This window comes from Moschus berezovskii, chromosome 24 (assembly GCF_049115385.1).
Source record: "Moschus berezovskii isolate FMDL1 chromosome 24, NW_MosBer_1.0, whole genome shotgun sequence".
Taxonomy (NCBI): Eukaryota; Metazoa; Chordata; class Mammalia; order Artiodactyla; family Moschidae; genus Moschus; species Moschus berezovskii.
The window spans coordinates 8,981,192-8,997,574 of NC_142483.1; the positions used below are offsets into that span (position 1 = coordinate 8,981,192).

The following is a 16,383-nucleotide window of genomic DNA, read 5'->3' on the forward strand; positions in this document are numbered from 1 at the left end:
GGTAGATTCTTTACTACTGAGCCACCTGGAAAGCCCATATATCACACACAACAGTATTAATTATATTTTTTACAAAAGAGTGCTGTGAGCTTAGAGGAGGTGGATTCACAGGAGCCCTTTGTACCCTGAAGGACCACACACACAGGTTCCATCCTTGGACTAGGTCTCCAGGTTCCATAGACAACATGGCTGTTGGAGACTAGTGGGGGGCAGGACACCAGGGGCCCCACTCTGCCCTCACAGCATTTTCACCATGACCATCCCAGAGATTCATGTTAGGGATGTTGCACTGGAGATAGGATGGACCCCAGGCACCTCACTCACTGGAAGGAAACCGGTGCCACTGGAGGGAAACTCACTTCGATGAGCTCACCCATGGGTAGACAGGTGACCATGGCGGCAAGGAGCCGTGGAGGGAGCCCCCTGCTTCAGCAGCTTCAGGGACAGTCAGGGGGATCTGTTCTGTGCCCACTGCAGAGCTTGGGTTTCACACCAACACGGCATGGCTCTCACCAAACACAGTTCTAGCCCACCCCGTCCCTGCCGCTCATCAGTCCTCCCAGCCTCCATCCCCATCCAATCCACGATCCCTCCTGCCCAGCTTCTCCCTTGTGCGTTGTTTTCAATCAAGGTCAGTATCTGAAAAGAGGATCCCCCTCAGGAGGCAGTTTGCTGTTGGAGTCATGAACAGTGGTTCTTTGCTTGTGGTGAGCAGTCCAAAAAGTGCTTTTAAAATCTCCAAATTACTTTGTTCTGTTCTTTTTTCTTTTTCTTTCCTTTAAAAAAATTTAACTATTTATTGATTTATTTTGGCTGTGCCAGGTCTCTCACTGCTTTGCAGTGAAGGGCTACAGCTTTGTCTAGTTGCAGTGAACGGGGGCTAAACTCTGGTTGTGGTATGCAGACTCCTCATTGCGGTGGCTTCTCTTGTTGCAGAGCACAGGCTCTAGGCATGCAGGCTTCACTAGCTGCAGCATGTGGGCTCAGTAGTTGTGGGTTGTGGGCTCTAGAGCATAGGATCACAAGTTGGGGTCCACAGGCTTAGTTGTCCCACGGCATGTGGGATCTCCCTGGACCAGGGATCGAACCTGTGTCTCCTGCATTGATGGGTGGATTCTTTACCACTACATCACTAGGGAATTCCTTTCTTTTTCTTTCTTTTTTTATAGTTTAATTTTTGCTGGCTTCCAAATTGTTTTCTGGAAATAAGAAAAGCAAGTGCCACCTGGATCTATTGAGGTTGGACTGGGAATCAGGAGAAAGGTGGATTCATGAGAAGTGGAATCAGAGGAGATTACATTCTGATTTTCAGTACATCATTTTCCCCAGGAGTTGGTCCCTTCTGTCCTTCCAAAGTTCACAGTAGATGGCAAAACCTCGGAGGAGCTGCTGGAGGAGTGTTTCTACCTTCCCAGGGCACTCATGGACAGGTGGAAGACATCCACTAGGACAAGCCAGTCAGTGGGAAGAGAACACAGAGGCACCCAAGAAAGGGGGAGGAGTGTGTGGGCTTTGTGTGAAGGGCCCTGTCTTCCACCATCCTCCCAAAAGTTGATGTCTAGATGGGCTCAGCGCACTTCCTGCTTGTAGGTGGTTTTGTCTGGATGGGCTCAGCTCACTTCCTGCTTGAAGGTCATGGTCTCCAGGAGGCTGACACTGAGATCCTGAGGGTTTGCAAGTCTTTGTTCTGGTAAAAGAATGAAAGAGGATTTGCTTTCCCGATGTACCCAAGACCAGGGTCCTGTCTGGGGAGAGAGCACCCCCTCAGTCTCTCTGCTGACAGGTCTGGCCTGGGCCCCCAGCTCCCCTCTCTACACCCATGCCCCACAGTCTGTTCACTGCCTGGGGCTGGCCCTGAGCCTGGTTCTCTTCTGCAAAGCTCAGGCACCTTCCCGCTTAGCCCCGACCCGGGCCTAGGTCACCTTGTCACACAGCCCCAGATCCTGCGGAGAGGAGCTGCTAGGATGTTTGCTGTGCTTGGTGGTGGTGAGATTTGGAGCCCAAGCTTGGCTCAGCCGAGGCCCTTGGAATCACTGGGCTCAAGGCTGACTCTGAGCAGTCACCCCGATGCCCTCCAAGTACTCTGGCTATGGTGTGGCTGGTGCAGCCTCTGTGGGTTTTATGTCCCCCCCAGCACCTGGGGGTGGGATGGTGCTGCCCTCCTGCCAGCTGGTCTGCTTCATCAAACCCCGTGCATGGGAAACCCCAGCCTGGCTGAGGAGTTTCCAGGAGGACTTAGCCTCCCCATCTCCTTGCTTCACCTGAAGTGGTCAGTGGGAAGCAGGAAGTAGACCCTGAACAGAGAGAGGGTCCTGATGCTCATCCCTCCTTCCCTGCTCCCTGCAGAGGGCAGGAGGGAGGGCCGAATGCCCTCCACTGGTCCCCGAGAGGTGGACAGCGTGTTGGGTGAGTGGAGGGATTGGGTCCCCCGCTGGGTCTGCCATTTCCTAGTGAGTGGAGGTGTTCTTGATTGAAAGATTTGCCTGTGGGTCTCATTTTCCTTGACAACTGATCTACACAGAGAGCTGGTGGGTGTTCCCACAGATCTGGGGCACTGTTTAGAACTGGGCTTCCGTTCCACTGGCCCCACTGGCTGGGAGGAGAAAAAGAGGGGGTGATGCAGGATCAGGGCTCCTACCTGAGTTTGTTGTGAGTGAAAAGTGTATGTGGATTTCCCAAAGACCGGATGTGGAGTTGGGGGCAACCTGGCTGGGCACAAGGGCGTGGTGTCTTTCCTGAGAAGAGCTCTGTTCTAACAGGCTATGAGGATTAAAGCAGGATCCTGAAGGCATGGAAGACTCACACTTGGCATCACAGGAGGCACAGCCTGAACCTGTAAGAGGACATGACACTGCATCCAGAGAGGATGGACGAGGGGACTTCAGTCTGAAGTCTGAGCAAAGGCAAAGGCGCAGAGGAAGGAAAGCAAGGGTGGGTGTCAGGGTTACCAGTCATCCAGTAACCATGTGTATTGCTAGTTAGTTTCTATTGTAATCATCTCCCTTTCCTCCTTTGACTTGGGAAAAGGAGACAGCTTGACCAAGATGCCTCTGGGGCAATATCTGGGCTGTGTAACCAGGTTTCACAAAGCCCAACTTTCTTTCCTTCTCTAAGACTGAGTGGGCAACCAGCACTGTCTATCCAGGCTGCCACCTTCCAAGGTGGCGTGGCCAACCCCCAAGGGTCCCCCAGGGCAACTGAGTCCACGAGCCACCCCGGGCCTCACGGGCACATGGTGATTCCCTGCTGGTGATGCATTAGAATGGGCTTCATGGTCTCAGGACTCCTCTGTCCCTTGGGCACATTGTTTCTCCCTGCTGTACTCCCTTGTCCTCCTAGTGGGCCCTGCTCCCCCACCCCCACCAGTGTTCAACCAGAGCACTGGGCAGGGAGTCACTGAGGTCAAATCAGAAGGGATGTCCTGAAATCTCTGTGAGCCAAGAGGAGTTTCCTTGTGTGGTTGCAGGTCAGGGAAGGTTTCTCAAGGTGGAAGACAGGTCAAGCAGAGGGATCAGGTGCAGAGATGGGAGGAAAGCAGGAGGCTCTGCGGTGGCTTATGGTTGGGGTGGACGGGGCACCCTGACACCTGAGAACCGCAGGGCTGGGGTGTGGACAATGATGAGGGTCAATATCCAGACCGTGGTGCCCCTGCCTCAAGGCAGCTGGTCAGTGGCCACATCAGTGGCTGGCAGGAGCCCCAGACGATGGTGTGGAGGGTGGACAGTAGTTTGGGAAGAACTTGGAACACAAAGAAGTTGAATTCTGGGGCTTGTGGCTTCACTGAGAGGAAAGGAGATGGGGGGAGGAGCTGAGCAGGAGTGGAGGGAGGTCAGAGGGGATGTAGACACTGTCTACTCCTTTCCTCTTGGAGGGCACAACCCACTTGAGCGGGCCTTTCCTGTGACACTTCCCATGTGCCCCAGAGAGGCCAAGGTATTAAGAGAGATGGAGAAACCATTTCTTCATCTTATACAAGGGCCTCCCTGCCCACCGCCTAGCAATCCCATGAGGCAACGGCAAGCACTATGGCAAGACCAGCTCACACCCCAGGAGGAAATCAGGGATGGGAAGGTTCCTGGTTGAACCCTTGCCTCAGGCCCAGGTTGAGCATAAAAGAAGTGTTGCTCAGTGGAGGAGGCCGACTGGGGACCATGGAGACCCAGAGGGCCAGCCTCTCCCTGGGACAGTGGTCGCTGTGGCTACTGCTGCTGGGACTAGTGCTGCCCTCGGCCAGCGCCCAGGCCCTCAGCTACAGGGAGGCCGTGCTTCGTGCTGTGGATCAGCTCAATGAGAAGTCCTCAGAAGCTAATCTCTACCGCCTCCTGGAGCTAGACCCACCTCCCAAGGATGTGAGTTGGGGAGGGGGCTGGGCCATCTGCCCCCAGCCTTGGCCACACTGTCCCTCCCTTTGCTCTGGCTGTATCTCCTGTCAGGAAGGCACTTTTCCTTCTAGGTGGGCTCTCACCTCTTCCAGGAAACCTTCCCAGACCTGGGTCCCCTCCCAGCACCAGGCTTCCTACCTTAGCATCTCTGCTGTGGGAACAGACGCCCTGCACACCTGGCTCAGGCTCCCTGGCCTTCTGGGAGCTCCAGGAATGGAGGGGTCACTGGCTCTGTGAGGTGACTTCCCTGCTAATGTCCCCTCTGCACCTCGGTGTCTCCCTACCAGGGAGGCCTCTGTCAGCCTGAAGGTTCCACTGACAGGGCTCTCCCTGCAGGCAGCCCTGACGCCCCTCAGCCCCTCGGAGGGGAGGCGCTGCCATCATTGCTGGTGTGAGGTCCGCTCCTGCTCTCTGCGTGCCCGTGAGGCCGGGGACGGGCTCTGTCCCCTCCCCTGCGCTCCCAGCACCAAGCCCAGGGCCGGACACACAAGGGGCTGGAGAGGCTGCTGTCTGGGTGGGGGCACGGAAACAGATCAGAGAAGGAAAGAAGACCCCAGGCCCAGTCTCCCCACTTTTATCTTTGACCAGGTGGAAGACCAGGGAGCTCGAACACCTGCAAGCTTCACGGTGAAGGAAACTGTGTGCCCCAAGACGAGCCAGCAGCCCCCAGAGCAATGTGACTTCAAGGAGAATGGGGTAAGCCTGTGGGCTGAGACTGAGGGCTGGGAATAAAAGCTTCTCAGTGCAAGCTGAACAGGGAACTTTGGGGAAGATTTCCAGCCCCTGAGGGGCGAGGTGGGCTGAGCCTAGGAGGTTATGGCCTGGAGTTTCCAGTTTGACCTGGAAATTCCCCTTCCAGCTGGTGAAGCAGTGTGTGGGGACAGTCAGCCTGGACCGGTCCGATGACCAATCTGACATAAACTGTAATGAGGTGAGTGGCCCCTTCTGTGTTGGGCATATGCTAACAGGGTGGGTTGAGGAACATCCTTTGGACCAATGACCCGCTGCTCCATCTAGGGCAGAGAAAAGGCCCTCCTACCCAGGCCCACCTTCCTCAATCCCCAGGTCTCCAGCCCTGGCTCTACATCCTTTAGAGAAGTGGCTGTCTAACGGGGTCCCCACCCAGGAACTGACAGTAAGGCAGGTTCTCAGCCCCACTGAGACCTCCTGAATCAGACTTTGGGGTGTGGCCCAGGCATTTGTATTTTCACAAGGTCTTCAGGGGATTCTGACAGTGTTGAAGTTGTGACACCCTGACTCAAGTCACGGTCTTGAGGCCATGCTCCAGTCCATCTTTGCCTGGATGGGCTTGTGACTCTTGGAAGCCCCTTGTCATCTCTGGGATCAGTTTCCCCATATGTTGTGGGTTTAGGGATTCAACCACATGCTCCAAAGATCACTGCCAGAGGATGAGCTGGGGCCAAAGTTCCTTTGGTGGCCCAGTTTGGGGGTTGTTCAGGTGGCGAGAGAGTGGTCTTCTCTTGATCCTTGCCCAGTCCCACAAGTGATTGCTTCCATTGTGGTTCACAGCTCCAGAGTGTCAGGGCTAAACGACCTCGGCCTCCCAAACCTCGGCGTCCTCACAGGCCAAGGCCAAGGCCACTGCCATGGTTCCCGCCAAGGTTCCCTGGAAAACGGTGAAGGACTGGCTATCACATACGTTAACAGTTGTTGGTGAATCCCAAGCCTGGGGAAGCGTTTTAAAGATCTGATTTGTTCTGGCTCAGACTTCCGGATGGTGAAAAATAAATTCTTGTGAAAACAGCTTCCTCCAGGCTTCAATTTCAATTATTTCCCTTTTTCCTACATACTGAGACTGAGTTCTTAACTCTGAGAGGCCTCCTCTGTGTGTACGTGTGTATATATGTGTGGTTATGTGTATGTGTGTGTGTATTTGTGTGTGTGTCTGTGTGTGTATCTATGTCTATGTGTGTGAGATGACTCCTGTGAACACAGAGAAGCTTGAGGCCCCTGTTCCTTCCAGGAGGGCACAGGGGAGGCAGCAGCCTCAGGAGCTCCAGGACAGTATCTCCCCCCTCGGGCCCCTCCCGAGCCCTTCAGATCCCTCTGCCCTCTTCCTCCAACACCCAGTAGGATGTACAGAGACTTGCTATGTGTGCAGTGCTGGTGGGAATGCTGCTCCAGCTCATATGGAGCTGACAGTCCACGAGGGGCCAGGCTTCCCACCTTGTTGAACTCTCACAGAGTCACAGTTCAGTCTCAGGGCTGAGCCTGCAAGTACAATGCCCTAAACGTTCCTCTTGCCCTTCACAATCTTAATTCTGGAATAGCCCTCCCCTCCTGGCTTTTCCTGTGGTTTTGAGATACACTACCATTTCTTCCCTGGTGGCTCAGACGGTAAAGTATCTGCCCACAATGTGGGAGATCTCGGTTCAATCCCTGGGTCAGGAAGATCTCCTGGAGAAGGAAACGGCAACCCACTCCAGTATTCTTGCCTGGAAAATCCCATGGACAGAAGAGCCTGGTAGGCTACAGTCCATGGGGTCGCAAAGAGTCGGACACGACTGAGCAACTTCACTCAGTCACCATTTCTTCAGCTGGGTCCCAGATTTCAGCGATGGGCTTGTGTTTAGGAATCACATGACACAAAAATTTGCACCATTAAATACAAGCATCCTGCTCACTGGGGTGAAGAGCACTGCGTGAGGGTGACACACACACAGAGTGACACGCAGGTCACATCCCTGTTTGCCTGGGTGTTTCAGACACTGTCCACGCCCCGCCCACTCCTCATTCTCCAGCCGATCTTTGCTCTGGGGCAGACTGGAAGCACTGGTTTGGGGCTGGGGGTCTGTTGGATCCAGGAAGCAACTTCAATCAACCATTGTGGGGACTTGGTGGAAAAACACCTCCACTTCCTCAAGCCTTGAGTGGCCCCAGGCATGTCACACCACTCCCTGATGTCCACAGCTGGATGGAGCCCCTGTCTCCCATTTTTGTAACCTCTTCACTGAAACACATCCTCTTTGAATCAGGTCCTGCCCTGTCTCCCCTCTTTACACTCCTGCAGGCTCTTTCTGGAATCATCTCCCAAATAAAATACTGGGTTAGCCAAAAAGTAATATCTTACCCAAAATCCCAAACAACTTTTTGGCTAACACAATACTTCCACTAAACACTTGTCTTAGGTCTGCCTCGGAGCCAACCTGAACCAAGACACAGATTCGCTTCTCTGAGAGGGACAGAGGGCAGGATCTCACAGAACACTTACTTTGCTGCCTGTTAGGCTTGGCTCCTTTTGGTGAGCAGGTGGGGCTGATTTCAGGCAGGTTTGAGGAACCTCACACTTCTCAGTACTTCATCCAGCATTCTGGGGTGAATGCCACAGGGAAACTCGGGGCTGTGCTGTGTCTGTGCCTGAGGATTCAGGCTTGCCGGAGCTACGTGTTAAATGATCAGGATTTCTTTTTGTGAGCTAGTTGTTAAACTCTTGGAAGCTTGAAGTTGGTGCCCATTTCTGCTGACGGGTTGATGCCTCCCAAGCTCCGTGCCACCCCCTCCTGCCTGTGCTGCTGAGGTAGTGAAGGCTGCAGGGAGGAGAGCTGGTACTAGAACATACAGCTGGAGCCTGCTCTTGCCGATGAAACTGAGCAGCGTCTTGCGACAGGAGCAGTCCTTCCCCACTGTCTTTATGGCTGAGTTTGGTGACTGCGCCTCTTCCTGACCTCACTCCACTCTGTGATGTCATCATTGCTCTGAGAGGTTTCCTTGAGCCAACATGCATTTCCTCCTAGGCACGTGAAGATAAATTTCACCCTGGTGGCTAAACTCTGTAGGTCAGATGCTAGGAGCTATGATGGGTGTCTCTGCTTTGTGTTCACAGGGCCAGTCAAAGATAAGGCTGAATTCCTTTCAATAGCCTCTAGGGAAGAACGGCTTTCAAGCTCCTTCAGGTTGGTGACAGAATCTGGTCCTTTGTGTTTGTAGGACCAAGACCATGAATCCCTTGCGTGCTATTGGCTGGGGTTGGTCTCAGTTCCTAGAGGCTGTAACAAGGCCTTTGCTCACCTTTCTCCATCTTCAAAGGCAGCAATCGCCAGTGGAGGCCTTCCCTTTCTCTTAATCTCTCTGAATTTTGAGAGCTTGAATTTCTTAATAATTTTTGATTCAAGGGACATGTATTTTCATCTTGCAAGTTACATAGCTGGCCCTGGCCAGTGGTGTCTCCACACTTCCCACAGCACTTAAAGGAGACCCTGGAAGTCATTCTCAGAGCAACTGGTTTCATTCCATCCTTGTGGGAAAACATCCAGATGTGTTTTTGAAGCCTTGAGAATACAACAAGAAATATAGTTAAAAATAATCAGAGTACATGGGCTGATTAGCTGAGGCCAGTGAGTCCTGCGTGAGCAGTGGGAAAGTGAAAGGTGAGGGCTTAGGAACATCGGGTCACCACAAGTTAGAACGCTGCTTTCACATGCACTGATGGTTTCTCTGATGTTCCTGCAGGGACCTTTGCTTCCAGCCAAGTGGAGCCCTTTGTACAGAAAATAACATAGAAGTTCCAAAGAAAATCATTAACTGGGGACGTGACTGGGAACATGGGAAACTATGTTTTCTAAAAAATCAGACACTTTCTGTATACCAAGAGCTCAGTGAAAGCGATATCGAATCAGTTAGCGGGGTTCTCGATCCTCGAGGTCTTGAGTTCCCCGGTCCCATCTTTAAAACTTTAGTTCTGTCTGTAGTTTCTTGTTTCCAAACTGTGCGTTTACCCACTTTCGATCCCTACCCGCTGTGCTGGCCACAGCACATACTTACCCAACTTTTACGTGTTGTCTTCACCATCCAGAGGACAGGGGACAGCTCAGGAAGGGAAGAAAGAGAGTGGGAGTTGGCACAGCGCAGAAAGGGACCCCCAGAGCAGCCTGTCAATGCTCATCGTGCTGCAAGTCAAAAAGCTGAGTCTCCAGGCCTCTTAGAGCAGTGGGCTGCAGGAGCGATGCAGAGCTGACCAGGGTGGTGAGAGGGCAGGCAGAGGCGGCCTGGGGGTCATCTGAGAGAGAAATAGGAGGCCCCATATCGGACCGGGAAGAACTTACTCAAGAGCTGGAGCTCTGAGTGCTGCCATCAGCGCCGGCCAAGACCTCCCTCCCACGGCCACCCCCACCCCACCCAGGGCTTCCGTTTCCTCCCTGTTCTGTTGGTGGTAGCCCTGCCCTGCCTCCTGACAAGAGTGCAGTGAGGACTTCCCTGGTGGTCCAGTGGTGTTGCCAATGCAGGGGACACCAGTTCGATTTCTGGTCCGGGAAGATTCCACATGCCGCAGAGCAGCTAAGTCCATGTACCACAACCACTGAGCCACCTGCCCTAGAGCCTGTGGTCTGCAACAGGAAAAGCCACTGAGATCAGAAGCCTGCACACCGCAACTAGAGTGGCCCCCACTAGCCACAAGTAGAGAAAGCCCGTGCTCAGCAATGAAGACCCAGTGTACCAAAAAAAAAAAAAAAACAACAACTCAGGTAGTCAACGCTGCTGCTGCTGTTTAGTCCCTATGTCATGTTCGACTCTTTCAGGACCCCATGGACTGTGGTTCACGAGGTTCCTCTGTCCACGGGATTCTCCAGGTAGGCCTACTAGAGTGGGTTGCCATTTTCTCCTCCAGGGGATCTTCCTGACCCAGGGATCAAACCCGAATCTTCTGTTTGTCAGGCAGATTCTTTACTACTGAGCCACCTGGAAAGCCCATATATCACACACAACAGTATTAATTATATTTTTTACAAAAGAGTGCTGTGAGCTTAGAGGAGGTGGATTCACAGGAGCCCTTTGTACCCTGAAGGACCACACACACAGGTTCCATCCGTGGACTCAGGTCTCCAGGTTCCATAGACAACATGGCTGTTGGAGACTAGTGGGGGGCAGGACACCAGGGGCCCCACTCTGCCCTCACAGCATTTTCACCATGACCATCCCAGAGATTCATGTTAGGGATGTTGCACTGGAGATAGGATGGACCCCAGGCACCTCACTCACTGGAAGGAAACCGGTGCCACTGGAGGGAAACTCACTTCGATGAGCTCACCCATGGGTAGACAGGTGACCATGGCGGCAAGGAGCCATGGAGGGAGCCCCCTGCTTCAGCAGCTTCAGGGACAGTCAGGGGGATCTGTTCTGTGCCCACTGCAGAGCTTGGGTTTCACACCAACACGGCATGGCTCTCACCAAACACAGTTCTAGCCCACCCCGTCCCTGCCGCTCATCAGTCCTCCCAGCCTCCATCCCCATCCAATCCACGATCCCTCCTGCCCAGCTTCTCCCTTGTGCGTTGTTTTCAATCAAGGTCAGTATCTGAAAAGAGGATCCCCCTCAGGAGGCAGTTTGCTGTTGGAGTCATGAACAGTGGTTCTTTGCTTGTGGTGAGCAGTCCAAAAAGTGCTTTTAAAATCTCCAAATTACTTTGTTCTGTTCTTTTTTCTTTTTCTTTCCTTTAAAAAAATTTAACTATTTATTGATTTATTTTGGCTGTGCCAGGTCTCTCACTGCTTTGCAGTGAAGGGCTACAGCTTTGTCTAGTTGCAGTGAACGGGGGCTAAACTCTGGTTGTGGTATGCAGACTCCTCATTGCGGTGGCTTCTCTTGTTGCAGAGCACAGGCTCTAGGCATGCAGGCTTCACTAGCTGCAGCATGTGGGCTCAGTAGTTGTGGGTTGTGGGCTCTAGAGCATAGGATCACAAGTTGGGGTCCACAGGCTTAGTTGTCCCACGGCATGTGGGATCTCCCTGGACCAGGGATCGAACCTGTGTCTCCTGCATTGATGGGTGGATTCTTTACCACTACATCACTAGGGAATTCCTTTCTTTTTCTTTCTTTTTTTATAGTTTAATTTTTGCTGGCTTCCAAATTGTTTTCTGGAAATAAGAAAAGCAAGTGCCACCTGGATCTATTGAGGTTGGACTGGGAATCAGGAGAAAGGTGGATTCATGAGAAGTGGAATCAGAGGAGATTACATTCTGATTTTCAGTACATCATTTTCCCCAGGAGTTGGTCCCTTCTGTCCTTCCAAAGTTCACAGTAGATGGCAAAACCTCGGAGGAGCTGCTGGAGGAGTGTTTCTACCTTCCCAGGGCACTCATGGACAGGTGGAAGACATCCACTAGGACAAGCCAGTCAGTGGGAAGAGAACACAGAGGCACCCAAGAAAGGGGGAGGAGTGTGTGGGCTTTGTGTGAAGGGCCCTGTCTTCCACCATCCTCCCAAAAGTTGATGTCTAGATGGGCTCAGCGCACTTCCTGCTTGTAGGTGGTTTTGTCTGGATGGGCTCAGCTCACTTCCTGCTTGAAGGTCATGGTCTCCAGGAGGCTGACACTGAGATCCTGAGGGTTTGCAAGTCTTTGTTCTGGTAAAAGAATGAAAGAGGATTTGCTTTCCCGATGTACCCAAGACCAGGGTCCTGTCTGGGGAGAGAGCACCCCCTCAGTCTCTCTGCTGACAGGTCTGGCCTGGGCCCCCAGCTCCCCTCTCTACACCCATGCCCCACAGTCTGTTCACTGCCTGGGGCTGGCCCTGAGCCTGGTTCTCTTCTGCAAAGCTCAGGCACCTTCCCGCTTAGCCCCGACCCGGGCCTAGGTCACCTTGTCACACAGCCCCAGATCCTGCGGAGAGGAGCTGCTAGGATGTTTGCTGTGCTTGGTGGTGGTGAGATTTGGAGCCCAAGCTTGGCTCAGCCGAGGCCCTTGGAATCACTGGGCTCAAGGCTGACTCTGAGCAGTCACCCCGATGCCCTCCAAGTACTCTGGCTATGGTGTGGCTGGTGCAGCCTCTGTGGGTTTTATGTCCCCCCCAGCACCTGGGGGTGGGATGGTGCTGCCCTCCTGCCAGCTGGTCTGCTTCATCAAACCCCGTGCATGGGAAACCCCAGCCTGGCTGAGGAGTTTCCAGGAGGACTTAGCCTCCCCATCTCCTTGCTTCACCTGAAGTGGTCAGTGGGAAGCAGGAAGTAGACCCTGAACAGAGAGAGGGTCCTGATGCTCATCCCTCCTTCCCTGCTCCCTGCAGAGGGCAGGAGGGAGGGCCGAATGCCCTCCACTGGTCCCCGAGAGGTGGACAGCGTGTTGGGTGAGTGGAGGGATTGGGTCCCCCGCTGGGTCTGCCATTTCCTAGTGAGTGGAGGTGTTCTTGATTGAAAGATTTGCCTGTGGGTCTCATTTTCCTTGACAACTGATCTACACAGAGAGCTGGTGGGTGTTCCCACAGATCTGGGGCACTGTTTAGAACTGGGCTTCCGTTCCACTGGCCCCACTGGCTGGGAGGAGAAAAAGAGGGGGTGATGCAGGATCAGGGCTCCTACCTGAGTTTGTTGTGAGTGAAAAGTGTATGTGGATTTCCCAAAGACCGGATGTGGAGTTGGGGGCAACCTGGCTGGGCACAAGGGCGTGGTGTCTTTCCTGAGAAGAGCTCTGTTCTAACAGGCTATGAGGATTAAAGCAGGATCCTGAAGGCATGGAAGACTCACACTTGGCATCACAGGAGGCACAGCCTGAACCTGTAAGAGGACATGACACTGCATCCAGAGAGGATGGACGAGGGGACTTCAGTCTGAAGTCTGAGCAAAGGCAAAGGCGCAGAGGAAGGAAAGCAAGGGTGGGTGTCAGGGTTACCAGTCATCCAGTAACCATGTGTATTGCTAGTTAGTTTCTATTGTAATCATCTCCCTTTCCTCCTTTGACTTGGGAAAAGGAGACAGCTTGACCAAGATGCCTCTGGGGCAATATCTGGGCTGTGTAACCAGGTTTCACAAAGCCCAACTTTCTTTCCTTCTCTAAGACTGAGTGGGCAACCAGCACTGTCTATCCAGGCTGCCACCTTCCAAGGTGGCGTGGCCAACCCCCAAGGGTCCCCCAGGGCAACTGAGTCCACGAGCCACCCCGGGCCTCACGGGCACATGGTGATTCCCTGCTGGTGATGCATTAGAATGGGCTTCATGGTCTCAGGACTCCTCTGTCCCTTGGGCACATTGTTTCTCCCTGCTGTGCTCCCTTGTCCTCCTAGTGGGCCCTGCTCCCCCACCCCCACCAGTGTTCAACCAGAGCACTGGGCAGGGAGTCACTGAGGTCAAATCAGAAGGGATGTCCTGAAATCTCTGTGAGCCAAGAGGAGTTTCCTTGTGTGGTTGCAGGTCAGGGAAGGTTTCTCAAGGTGGAAGACAGGTCAAGCAGAGGGATCAGGTGCAGAGATGGGAGGAAAGCAGGAGGCTCTGCGGTGGCTTATGGTTGGGGTGGACGGGGCACCCTGACACCTGAGAACCGCAGGGCTGGGGTGTGGACAATGATGAGGGTCAATATCCAGACCGTGGTGCCCCTGCCTCAAGGCAGCTGGTCAGTGGCCACATCAGTGGCTGGCAGGAGCCCCAGACGATGGTGTGGAGGGTGGACAGTAGTTTGGGAAGAACTTGGAACACAAAGAAGTTGAATTCTGGGGCTTGTGGCTTCACTGAGAGGAAAGGAGATGGGGGGAGGAGCTGAGCAGGAGTGGAGGGAGGTCAGAGGGGATGTAGACACTGTCTACTCCTTTCCTCTTGGAGGGCACAACCCACTTGAGCGGGCCTTTCCTGTGACACTTCCCATGTGCCCCAGAGAGGCCAAGGTATTAAGAGAGATGGAGAAACCATTTCTTCATCTTGTACAAGGGCCTCCCTGCCCACCGCCTAGCAATCCCATGAGGCAACAGCAAGTACTATGGCAAGACCAGCTCACACCCCAGGAGGAAATCAGGGATGGGGAAGGTTCCTGGTTGAACCCTTGCCTCAGGCCCAGGTTGAGCCTAAAAGAAGTGTTGCTCAGTGGAGGAGGCCGACTGGGGACCATGGAGACCCAGAGGGCCAGCCTCTCCCTGGGACAGTGGTCGCTGTGGCTACTGCTGCTGGGACTAGTGCTGCCCTCGGCCAGCGCCCAGGCCCTCAGCTACAGGGAGGCCGTGCTTCGTGCTGTGGATCAGCTCAATGAGAAGTCCTCAGAAGCTAATCTCTACCGCCTCCTGGAGCTAGACCCACCTCCCAAGGATGTGAGTTGGGGAGGGGGCTGGGCCATCTGCCCCCAGCCTTGGCCACACTGTCCCTCCCTTTGCTCTGGCTGTATCTCCTGTCAGGAAGGCACTTTTCCTTCTAGGTGGGCTCTCACCTCTTCCAGGAAACCTTCCCAGACCTGGGTCCCCTCCCAGCACCAGGCTTCCTACCTTAGCATCTCTGCTGTGGGAACAGACGCCCTGCACACCTGGCTCAGGCTCCCTGGCCTTCTGGGAGCTCCAGAAATGGAAGGGTCACTGGCTCTGTGAGGTGACTTCCCTGCTAATGTCCCCTCTGCACCTCGGTGTCTCCCTACCAGGGAGGCCTCTGTCAGCCTGGAGGTTCCACTGACAGGGCTCTCCCTGCAGGCAGCCCTGACGCCCCTCAGCCCCTCCGAGGGGAGGCGCTGCCATCAGCACTGGTGTGAGGTCCACTCCTGCTCTCTGTGTGCCCGTGAGGCCGGGGACGGGCTCTGTCCCCTCCCCTGCGCTCCCAGCACCAAGCCCAGGGCCGGACACACAGGGGGCTGGAGAGGCTGCCGTCTGGGTGGGGGGCAGGGAGACAGACCAGAGAAGGAAACATGAGCCCAAACCCAGTCTCCCCACTTTGATCATTGACCAGGTTGAGGACCGGGGAACTCGAAAGCCTGTGAGCTTCAGGGTGAAGGAGACCGCGTGCCCCAGGATGAGCCAGCAGCCCCTGGAACAGTGTGACTTCAAGGAGAATGGGGTGAGCCTGGGAGCTAGAGGCTGAGAGCTGGGATAAATGCTTCTCAGCGTGAACTGAACAGGGAACTTCAGGAAGGTTTCCAGCATCTAGGGGTGAGGTGAGCCTGGGAGATTATGGCCCCGGGGTTCCAGTCTGACCTTTAGCTCCCCTTACAGCTGGTAAAACAGTGTGTGGCGACAGTCAGCCTATACCAGTCTGATGACCAGTTTAATCTAAACTGTAATGAGGTGAGTGGCCCTTTCTGTGTTGTGCAGATGCTAACAAGGTGGGTTGTGGAGCATGCTTTGGACCGATGACCTGCTGCCCCATTCAGGGCAGAGAAAGGCCCTTCTACCCGGGCCCCTCCCTCCCCCAGGCCCCAGGTCTCCACCCCTGGCTCTGCATCCCTTAAAGCAGTGGTTCTCTAATGCGGTCCCCATCCGGGAACTGACATGAGACAGGGTCTCAGGTCCCACTGAGAGCTCCTGAATCAGACTCTGGGGTGGGGTCCAGCCATTGTATTTTCTCAAGGCTTCCAGGGAATTCTGACTATGCTGAAGTTGAGAGGCATTGACTTAAGTAAGGAATGATCTTTCATCCCCTGCTGTAATTCAGCTTTGCTAGGATGGGCTTGTGGCGCTGTGAAGCCCCATGTTGTCTATGGACCTCAATTTCTCCATGAGTCTCTGTATATAGGGATTCAATTATATGCTTCAAAGATAACAGCCAGAGGGTGAACAGGGTCCAACACTCGTGGTATCCCAGTTTCAGTTAGAGGGCTGTTCAGGTGTGAAGTGAGGGATCTTGTCTTGACCCTTGCCTAGTCCCACAACAAATCTGTTTTGCAGCTTCAGAGTGTCAGGAGACTTCATCCCCGGAGTCAACGTTTCCCAAGGGAAAGGCCATGGCCAAAGCCATTGCCATTACCACTGCCAAGGCCAGGGCCAAGGCCATGGCCAAAACCATTGCCATTACCATTGCCAAGGCCAGGGCCAAGGGCATGGCCAAAACCATTGTGATAATCATTGTGAAGGCCAAGGTCAAGTTTAGCACTGTGGCCAAGACCAATGCCAAGTCCACGTGCATTCCTGCTGACATCTCTTATTCCAAGGTTTCCTGGAAAATGGTGAAGGATTGGCTTCTATCACACCCATTAAAGAATTTTGATGAATCCTGAGTCCACAAAAGAGTCATAAGGGTCTGATTTGTTTTGGCTTAGACTTCTGGACCGTGAAAAATAAATTCTTGTGAAAACAACTTCCTCCAGGC

The 16,383-nt window shown here is 53.9% G+C and overlaps 2 protein-coding genes and 1 long non-coding RNA gene across 4 annotated transcripts; all 3 read left to right on the top strand.

Moving 5' to 3' along the window:
* Nucleotides 1–4,034: 4,034 nt before the first annotated feature.
* LOC129547590 (cathelicidin-4-like) lies at nt 4,035–6,146 on the top strand. The gene is made up of 4 exons (XM_088831528.1): nt 4,035–4,349; nt 4,971–5,078; nt 5,242–5,313; nt 5,913–6,146. The coding sequence occupies exons 1-4, from the start codon at nt 4,152–4,154 to the stop codon at nt 6,021–6,023; spliced, it is 489 nt and encodes a 162-aa protein (XP_088687654.1). The 5' UTR covers nt 4,035–4,151; the 3' UTR covers nt 6,024–6,146.
* A 673-nt stretch (nt 6,147–6,819) lies between these two features.
* On the top strand, nt 6,820–12,984 carry LOC129547592 (uncharacterized). 2 transcript variants are annotated; one of them, XR_008684107.2, is made up of 4 exons: nt 6,820–8,137; nt 8,227–8,296; nt 9,920–9,970; nt 12,815–12,984. It is a non-coding gene; the product is annotated as an uncharacterized LOC129547592 (long non-coding RNA). The 2 variants fall into 2 exon arrangements; XR_016036231.1 differs by lacking the exon at nt 9,920–9,970.
* Nucleotides 12,985–14,060: 1,076 nt separating this feature from the next.
* LOC129547591 (cathelicidin-4-like) lies at nt 14,061–16,363 on the top strand. Its single transcript, XM_055413332.2, has 4 exons — nt 14,061–14,405; nt 15,028–15,135; nt 15,291–15,362; nt 15,963–16,363. Exons 1-4 carry the CDS (start codon nt 14,061–14,063, stop codon nt 16,131–16,133), a joined length of 696 nt encoding a protein of 231 aa, XP_055269307.2. The 3' UTR covers nt 16,134–16,363.
* Nucleotides 16,364–16,383: the final 20 nt, after the last annotated feature.